Source organism: Amphimedon queenslandica, unplaced genomic scaffold (assembly GCF_000090795.2).
Source record: "Amphimedon queenslandica unplaced genomic scaffold, v1.1 AMPQUscaffold_13060, whole genome shotgun sequence".
In the NCBI taxonomy this organism is placed as follows: Eukaryota; Metazoa; Porifera; class Demospongiae; order Haplosclerida; family Niphatidae; genus Amphimedon; species Amphimedon queenslandica.
This window is the reverse complement of record NW_003546704.1, coordinates 31,577-40,775: the sequence shown is the minus strand read 5'-3', so window position 1 is coordinate 40,775 and position 9,199 is coordinate 31,577. Positions and strand designations below refer to the sequence as shown.

Sequence of the window (9,199 nt, the reverse complement as noted above, 5' to 3'; positions counted from 1 at the left end):
TGAAAGAGGAGAGGCAATCAATATATTAGTAATTGGCCCAGCTATGGTTGGTAAATCAACACTCATCAATGCTATGTTTGGGAAGGATCTAGCAAAGGTTGAAGATAGAGCAAGACCAGTTATATCAGGAGTAGAAGAATATCAGGGAGAGTACAAAGGTGTTACGATAAAAGTTTTTATTACAGTTGGGTTTAGAGATACTGGGAAAAAAGGAGATTATAGTATTTTGTTGGATATCAATAAGCATATTCAGTTCAATCTAATCTTCATTTGCTCAAAGTTAGGAGGTAGAGCTCACCGAAGAATGTTCTTAGAACTGGCCTCCGTCTTAAATAAAGAAATGTGGAAGAGGACAGTTGTAGCTTTGACATTTGCAAACCAATTTGAGACCCTGGAGAGTGTTGTTGATAAAAATGAAATAATAAGACAAAGGGATGAACATAAAGAGTGTGTTGTTGAATTTCTTTCTAAAAGCATTAAAAAGGAAGTATTGCAGGGGATACCATTCTGTTTAGCTGGGATAGAAGAAGAAAAAGAATTGCCTATGACTGAAGACTGGTTGAAGACACTCTGGATCACGTGTATTGATCGCTGCAGTCATGACTCGCATCATTTATTATCATTTTATGCAAGAAACTACATGTATTGCCTTATGGTAGCTATTGGTATAGGAGGTTTGGCTGGTGTTGTTACTGGTAGTCTAGCTATCCCTTTTGCTGGTGGTTTAATAGGAACAGGTGCTGGCGGAGTTCTTGGTGCTGCTGCTGGGTTTGCTGCGAAAAAGGTTTTAGAAAAAAACTAGTTTTATTTGTAACCTATAACAAGAAGTACATAATACTTTCCTAACAAATGATATTATTCAGTTAGTCTTGATTGTACATGTGCATTTCCATTGTTATTAATATTATAAATAATAATACATGAACACATACTTATTTTAATCTCTCTTACAATGAGTTGATTGATTAACTTTTTATTGGTAGTGTATTTATTGATCAATCGGATGCTCTTGCAGCAATCACTGTCCTTCCCAGTAACTGTTTGATCAGGTGTATTGAAATTATAGTAACACTATAATAATTGTAAGGAGGAGTGGAGATAATGGAGCCCCCCATTTCTCCTCCTACTCCCACATTATGGCCACATCTCTACTCCCACAGTTATTATAGTGATACTATCATTTGTACACCTGTCAGTGGTTAGTTAGTTACTGACTATTGGAGTCACAGGGCATACTACTGGTGATAATGGCTACTCCTTCTGGAAACAATACTGTTCAGTCTGAAGAGGATGAATCTTTTGAGCATCTTGATGTGCACAAAGAGTATCTCACACCAGAAGAAATGGAAGAAAAGATTAAAGCATTGGGTGATAGTGGAAGGCCTGTTAATATATTAGTGGTTGGCCCAGTTGGTGCTGGTAAGTCAACGCTTGTCAATGCTATGTTTGGGAAGGATGTAGCTGAAGTTGGACTCAGTGCAAGAGCCATTACAACAGAAGTTCATTCTTATGAGGGAGAGTATAATGGTGTGAAGATTAAAGTGTATGATACAGTTGGGTTTAGAGATGCCAGAGTCAAAAGTAATACAAATATTTTGTTGGATATTGCTAAGCATGGTCAGTTTGATCTTATCCTCATTTGCTTAAAGTTAGGAGGTAGAGCTGACCGAAGAATGTTCTTAGAACTGGCCTCTGTCTTACATAGTGAAATGTGGAAGAGGACAGTTGTTGTATTGACATTTGCAAACCAGTTCGAGACACTCGAGAGTGAAAAAGAATCTAAAGACGTGGAAAGTGGAATAAAAGTGCAGATAAATGGGCACAAAGCATGTGTTGCTGAATTTCTTTCTAAAAGCGTTAATAAAGAAGTAGTTGAGGATATACCATTCTGTTTAGCTGGGTTACAAGATGAAAAGAAGCTACCTACTGTAGACAACTGGCTGATTACACTGTGGAACACATCCATTTATCGGTCAAGTGATGAGGCACGTCCATTGTTATCATTTTATTATGAAACATATCGAGCTTTTATTGAAATAGCTGGTTCTACCGGTGGTAAAGCTATTATAATAGGTGCTAGTATTGGAGCATTAGCTGGTTCTGTATTACCTGTTACAGGTTCTGTAATAGGAGCTGGAATTGGAGCTGGAATTGGAGCTGGAGTAGGAGCTGGTATAGGATGGCTCTATTCAAAATAATCAAAACTGATTTTATTGGTTTAAAATTAAGTGTAATTATTTTATTAGTTTTAACAATCATATTGTTGTTATTGTTAGCCCTGATTGTGTATTACCATTATTATTATTAGTAATATAATTATTAATAAACCCATCACTATTGTAACAGTATCATTAATATAATAATTAATGATATCTCCACACTTCTTATAAAACACCATTCGTGCATTGGCCTTGCAAAAGCAAAAACACAAAATTATTGTTTGTTTACTTGTTACCTTTTAATTAAGGTAATCAGAATGAATGAAATCTTGTAAGTGGTTGTGGCTAAACACACCTACACAAAATACAAATTAATTAAAGTACATGTACATGTAGTGTCCTTATGCTGTGTAGAAAGTTTAAACTGATTCCAACTAAAAGTTTTCAAGGTGCAGCCATTTAGCAAATTTTTGGAAAAAGCATGGGAGGTTTTTCTAAAAATAACTCCAAAATAACTCCAAATTTTCATTACTTTCAAAATATTGATGTACTTATGTTCATTCTTATAGGGGCCAGGACTGGTATAAACTAATACTAAACTATTTACAAAAATACATATACAGTATACATAATACATGTTACATGTATATATGAGTGTCTGAGTTAAAAATAGATAGAAAAATAATAGAACATAATAGTATACAGTATTTGTGTACATGTAGTTTAGTAAACCCTCCCATCTGAGAGAGCTTGCTCATGAGATCGGAAGGAGTGACAGGGATGATGGTAGGATGAGCAAGCACCTAAAGAAGTTAAATGGTACTGATCCTGATGATAAGTTCCAGTGCATTAGGTAACTTAGCCACTTTTCCACCAGAACCATCTCAGGTACATTGTATTTAACCACCCACTAATGTAGTATAACTAATTGTAATACACTATTACTAAGATGTAGATAAATGTAAAACATTAAGCAATCAAAGCAATGTACATGTACATGTACACTGTACTTGTGTATGCTGTAGATCTTGATGTTATTAATGATGCATGATTGTACAGAGCATCTAAAATTGTGCCAAAGTCTCTGAACTATAATAGTGTGGGTCAAGGGCCAAATTTCACCAAAATTAAAAAGGAGAAAATACTCCATTTATATAATTTTTCTGATACATCTACATGTTCTCATGTAGCATAGAAAGTTTTAACCGCTTCTGATCAAAATTGAATTTTTACAAATTTTTTAACTTGCCCAAAATTGGACCAAAGTCAGGGTCACGAGCCAAATTTTGCCAAAAATAAAGAGAAAAGAATTTTCCATTTTTATAATTTTTCCTGATACATATACATGTTCTCATGTAGCGTAGAAAGTTTGAACTAATGTTGATTAAAATTGAATTTTTTACGAATTTTTTAATTTGCTCAAAAGTTGGACCAAAGTCCCTGTACTACAACAGGGTCACGAACCATATTTTGCCAAAAATGAAGGGAGAAGAATTTTCCATTTTTATAATTTTTTCTGATACATATACATGTTCTTATGTAGCGTAGAAAGTTTGAACTAATTTTGATTAAAATTAAATTTTTTTATGAATTTTTTTATTTGCTCAAAAATTGGACCAAAGTCACTGTACTGTAGTACAGGGTCACAAGCCATATGTTGCCAAAAATGAAGGAAAAATAATTTTTCATTTTTATAATTTTTTTTGATACATATACATGTTCTCATGTAGTGTAGAAAGTTTGAGCTAATTTTGATTAAAATTGGTTTTTTACAAATTTTTTAATTTGCTCAAAAATTGGACCAAAGTCACTGTACTGTAGTACAGGGTCACGAGCCATATTTTGCCAAAAATGAAGAGAAAAGAATTTTCCTTTTATAATTTTTCCTGATACATATACTATATTTGCTCGATGAAACGCCTGGGCGTTCAAATCTTAACAGGAAAAATTCAAATAGAAAAAAAAAACCAAAAAGCCCATAGTGGATTTGAACACTCAACCTTCTAGTGTTCCAAACTGTACTCCAACAGTTAGGCTATCTGGGACAGTCTACATCCTTGGGCACATATATGAGATAAAATATGCATATCTATACTAGTTAGAAAATATTTGTCATGGGCGTTTATTCAAGCAAATACGATATATGTTTTTATGTTATGTAGAAGTTTGACCTAGCTGATTCCAATAAAAATTGGATTTTTTACAATTAAAAAAAATAAAAAAATTACTATTATTTATGTGATCATCATTTCTCCATTAGCTGGTTGCAAGTACGTCGAATATGGTATTGACATGTGGTCAGTCATTACGACACTATACGAGCAATACACTGGTCAAATATTGTTCCCTGCCAATGAGATACTCAAGTTGAATATGGAGCTGTAAGGGAAGATGTCACATAAAATGGAAATGTGTAGGAAGACTCATTTTTTAATAGCAGTTTTAGTTTCTTTCAATAAAGTAACACAAAAAGTAAGATAAAGGGAGTGAAATACACTACGGTTATAAAATTTTGTGGCGTATTTAATTTTGTGGATTTTGTGGGTGCCTTCTTAACCACGAAAATTAATACTATGGAAATGCGCAGCATGTAAAATCAATAATTTAGTGCAAGTGCACGTGCAAAAACACAAAATTTAACCCCCTTGAAATTAAAGAATTAAAAGCTTTTCACTAAAACATAAAAATTTATATCCTCAAAATTTGCTACCCGTACGGTATTTGTAGTATTATATTGTATTAGCACTTTATGAAAATTGCTATAGAAATGTTTTTAGTGGACTCACTAAGTAGTCGAGTATTATAGGTACTTTGCTTGTCTGCCACCATAAATTTTTAAATTGCCAATAAAGTCACCCATCTATTAATAATTGGCAGTTTTACATCATTAAGAATCGAGTTAAGGATCTTAGCTACTTGCATTTTTAATGCACAATTTTTTGTTTGCTATCTTATGCAAGTAAATCAATTTTTCAGAAGAGCAAAACTTATTTCCAAACTCTTAGGTCAAGCTGTCTATGTAAGATAATATAATGAATGCATTAACTATATTCATGAAGTGCAAGTCACAATGACCACATACACTTTTATGTGGTACATCAATCATATCAAAGAGGACAACCCATGATGATATGATGACATTTAATCAGTATAAAACGATAAAGTAGTTTAAGTAGCATTATTCTTGCATCTTTTGTGGAAATATATTAAGCTAAAATTTTTGGAAGGGATTACAGTCCCTAGGACTTGTGTCCCAAACTACCTTTAACTGATACATTTTTAAAATTTGAATTCTTCTCTGCAAAATAAAAGTTTACTAAACTCTAAATCACTGACACTCTGCCTATAACAAAATCATTTTATATTTTGACAAAAAATCATGGGCTATGAAATTAAAAAGTCAAACTTTTTACCTAGCATAAGGACATCAATATGTAGTCTTGGGGCCAGGCAAGGTTGAAGGATCTGGCCCTGAGACTAATCAATATGTATCAGAAAATGTGATAAAAATTGCATGGGGTGGTTTGGAGCAATTTGTTACTTTTAAAAATGGCTGTAATGCTCGATCAATTAGACTTTATGTATAATTATTAACCATAGTGTATTATTAATCATTTATTATTATTAATTTTATTATAGGTTGTGAACCTGAATTATCACCTAAAGGACTGATCTCTCATTTATGTTACTGGAGAGCTACGTCAGCCTCAAGAGGCAGTTCGTAGGTACCAGCAACAAGCACTTACTGATGATCACTGGGTTATTGATAAAGATGAGGTGACTTTGACAAAAGAGGAGTTAGGAAGAGGATCTTGAGCTGTCGTTACAATTGGTATTTTTAGAAGTTTAAGAGTAGCTGTCAAGTTACATCATACTGTCATCATCTCAGATTTTAACCTAGCTCTCTTCTCTAGGGAAATTAGTACAGTATAGCATCACGAGTACGTCATCCTAACCTGGTCCAGTTTATTGGTGCAACTGAAGTGGGTAATCCTCTCATCTTGACTGAGCTGATGAGCACTAGTCTTAATCAGGAGCTTTACAGAACTGATAAACCAATCAACAGATTCTGAGTATTGCTCAAGATGTAGCTTTAGGCCTCAGCCTATTATTCACAGAATGTGAGCAGTCCTAACGTATTATTAAAGCCTTGCACTGGACCTGCTGGTTATGAAGCTAAAGTAGCAGATTATGGTACAGCTAAGTTAGTTCAAGTTGACAGTATTGGTACTGTTATGCCAGGCAATGTCGCATATCCAGCACCAGAAGCTCGTGATCCTGATCAACACAGTCCAGCAATGTTACTCTGTACTTTATTATGGAAATAATGTTGTACTCTTCCCCCAGAAATGACGACAGCATGAGAGAGATGTACAATCTGGTAGTGTCTCCTGGTCTGATATGAAGTCTCTCATACAAAGAGGACTTAATGCTAATCCTAGAGCTCGTCCTACTATGGCTCAAGTAATAGAGTCATTGAAAAGTATGGAGATTTGAATAATTGTTTGTATTTTTGATATTCTAATTATTACTGCTACCTTTTAATTAGTTTTCTATTATTGTAGTACTGATATTTTGTGTATCTCTTTATGCTATTATAACGACATGACATGGATGATTCTTCTGTCTTCTCTCATTTTTGTTTGTTTTTGGTTTTTGTTTTTTTTATAAAAATTTAATACTTTTAGTTTAAACGCAAAATTGCAGCAGAATGTAAAAACTTCAATTCATGATTCAATTTTGATTGGAATCAGCTCAAACATTTTACACAACATACGAGTACATGTATATGCATGTTTGTATGTCTAGAATCACTCATTAGTGCTAGTATTTCTGTTTGTCCCTGTATCCTGTACTATGCTGTTAATTTCACCTTTCAATATACCATTTGTAAAGGAAGTGCTAGCTAGAACTGTCAGTTCTTGTATTGTTAATTCTCTAGTTTGAGACTTCAGTAATTATTGTGCTGCTTGACATTTCAAACTACAACAGAAACATTTGATTTGCATAGTTATTGTCAGCCTCATATGTTAATGTCATAGTAATATCATTATTCATCAGTGTATTCCATTCCATGCATTTATATGCAGTGTATATGTGTAGCTATGACAGCTGCTTGGATGTAAATCACTATCATTATTCTTTAAAAATTTAAAATATTTTTTTAAGTGGCAAAATTAAAGAATGTCTAAAAGAGTAAAATAAGAGTAAGTGTCTATATTTGTGTCTTTATAAATTTCTTGCTTCTTTAGTATCACATCACTCGTCATTTCCTCTTTATTTCAGCGTGAACCTATCAATGGTAATATTAAGATTTGCTATGAGTAATACTGTTAGTATAATAGTCTTGTTATTCTTCTTCTTGTATGTAGTGCTCTTAGCATCACTAGCAGTAGTAGCCACTAGTGATCCCAGGCAGCGCCACGTGGAGGCGGCACTACATTGCTGCCCAACCTGTAATGATAGTTAACAATATATATTGACACTAACTGAATGGACTTCAACCTTTAACAGGGACTTGATAAACAAAGAGAAAAATTAATACATGACACTATTAATGCTGTACTGTAAGATCTCGAGTCTTTCAAACAGGAACTTGTTCTTCAATTTTTAACAGGAACTTGATCTTCAATTTTTAACAGGAACTTGATAAACAAAGAGAAAGATTAATACATGACACTATTGATGCTATACTGTAAGATCTTGAGTCTTTCAAACAGGAGCTTGTTTTTCAATTTTTAACAGGGACTTGATAAACAAAGAGAAAGATTAATACATGACACTATTAATGCTGTACTGTACGATCTTGAGTCTTTTAAACAGGAATTTGGTATGAAAGTCTTAACAAAGAAAGATTGATGCATGACACTATTCAGTGATATACTGTAACATGATTTTGAGTCTTTCAAACAGGAGCTTGTTTTTCAATTTTCAAAAGTATTTACCTTCACACATCTTTCAAGCAGGGCTTGGTAGTCTTGGTGTTCATTTTAAAAATATATCTATCTTAACAAAGAGAAAGGTTAATACATGGCAACATTGATACTATACTGTAACATCTTGAGTCTTTCAAACAGGGACTTGGTGTTTCATTTTTAAAAGATATTTACCTTAACAGTACACTGTAAAATCTTTAATCTTCAAACAGGAACTTGGTAGTCTTGGTGTCCATTCTTGAAATACATAATACAAGTCATTATTCATACCATATTTCATCTTTCATGCAGAACATGGCGTTCGCTTTGAAAATGTATCTTGGTAAAGGAACGGTAATATACATTATTGAATTTAAACGATACTTACAAATTTGATCGTTAGTCTTTCAAAAATGATTCCATAATTTAATAATCTAACAAAGAAAGGTCAATACAAGGAATACATTGACACTATGCCTTGTATCTTTTCATTGTAGTCTTTAAATGCCTAGTGAGAAATGTAAATATGTCACTATGACAGTATTAATGGATACAAATCTTAATATCTTTATCCTTTACATTGCATGTATCTAACAAGAAATATAAAGAGCTACATCATACATTATTGATATGTAACTCTTTCATATTGAATATCCTTTTTATTAGTCTTTAAAATAGTAGCTGTAATATGTCTAGAAAGAGCTTTTAGATTATTGCATTGTACATGTACATGTTGAGAAAATACTTGAACAGTGAGACATCCCACACAGACAATGTGGACAGGAGCTTGTTGACCAGTTGATGGTACTAAAATTACTTGTGTTTCCTATACCATTAACCTTCAATATCTTACTATAGACCTTCTGCAATTACGTTATTTACGGCAGCGCGTCATAGCAACCGTCGTTAGGCAGCCATCTTGAGTGTCAAATTGAGTGTCCCACGCGCCTATAAGGCATGGCTGAACACCCGCAAATATTCTCCAGCTATTATTCTAGCCTAGATGAAGCTGCCAAAGCTCGGTATAGAGAGAAGCTGCAGATGCTAGGAGGTATGAAGGACCCATACATTTACTGGCAGGTGGAAGCTGAGCTCAACAGCGCTCAGAAAGTCGAGTGGTATGGC

General features: G+C 33.6%; 2 protein-coding genes and 1 long non-coding RNA gene across 3 annotated transcripts in view; 2 read left to right on the top strand and 1 right to left on the bottom strand.

The window, feature by feature from the left end:
- The first annotated feature begins 1,247 nt into the window (after positions 1-1,247).
- LOC109580124 (uncharacterized) lies at positions 1,248-2,198 on the top strand. Its single transcript, XM_020001535.1, has one exon. The coding sequence runs from the start codon at positions 1,248-1,250 to the stop codon at positions 2,196-2,198; it is 951 nt and encodes a 316-aa protein (XP_019857094.1).
- A 619-nt stretch (positions 2,199-2,817) lies between these two features.
- On the top strand, positions 2,818-6,637 carry LOC105314206 (uncharacterized). The gene is made up of 3 exons (XR_002186497.1): positions 2,818-3,047; positions 4,420-4,631; positions 5,799-6,637. It is a non-coding gene; the product is annotated as an uncharacterized LOC105314206 (long non-coding RNA).
- Positions 6,638-8,574: 1,937 nt separating this feature from the next.
- LOC105314205 (THAP domain-containing protein 4-like) overlaps positions 8,575-9,199 on the bottom strand; it is a 3,928-nt gene continuing 3,303 nt past the window's right edge. Inside the window, exons 2-3 of the mRNA XM_020001534.1 lie at positions 8,629-8,664; positions 8,575-8,582 (exon numbers count right to left, since the gene is read on the bottom strand). Of these exons, the coding sequence (XP_019857093.1) occupies positions 8,575-8,582; positions 8,629-8,664 (44 nt within the window). The remainder of the gene's footprint in view (positions 8,583-8,628; positions 8,665-9,199) is intronic.

What these genes read in the sequence shown, in the direction of transcription:
- LOC109580124 (XM_020001535.1), top strand. Translation starts at nt 1,248, where the DNA reads ATGGCTACTCCTTCTGGAAACAATACTGTTCAGTCTGAAGAGGATGAA.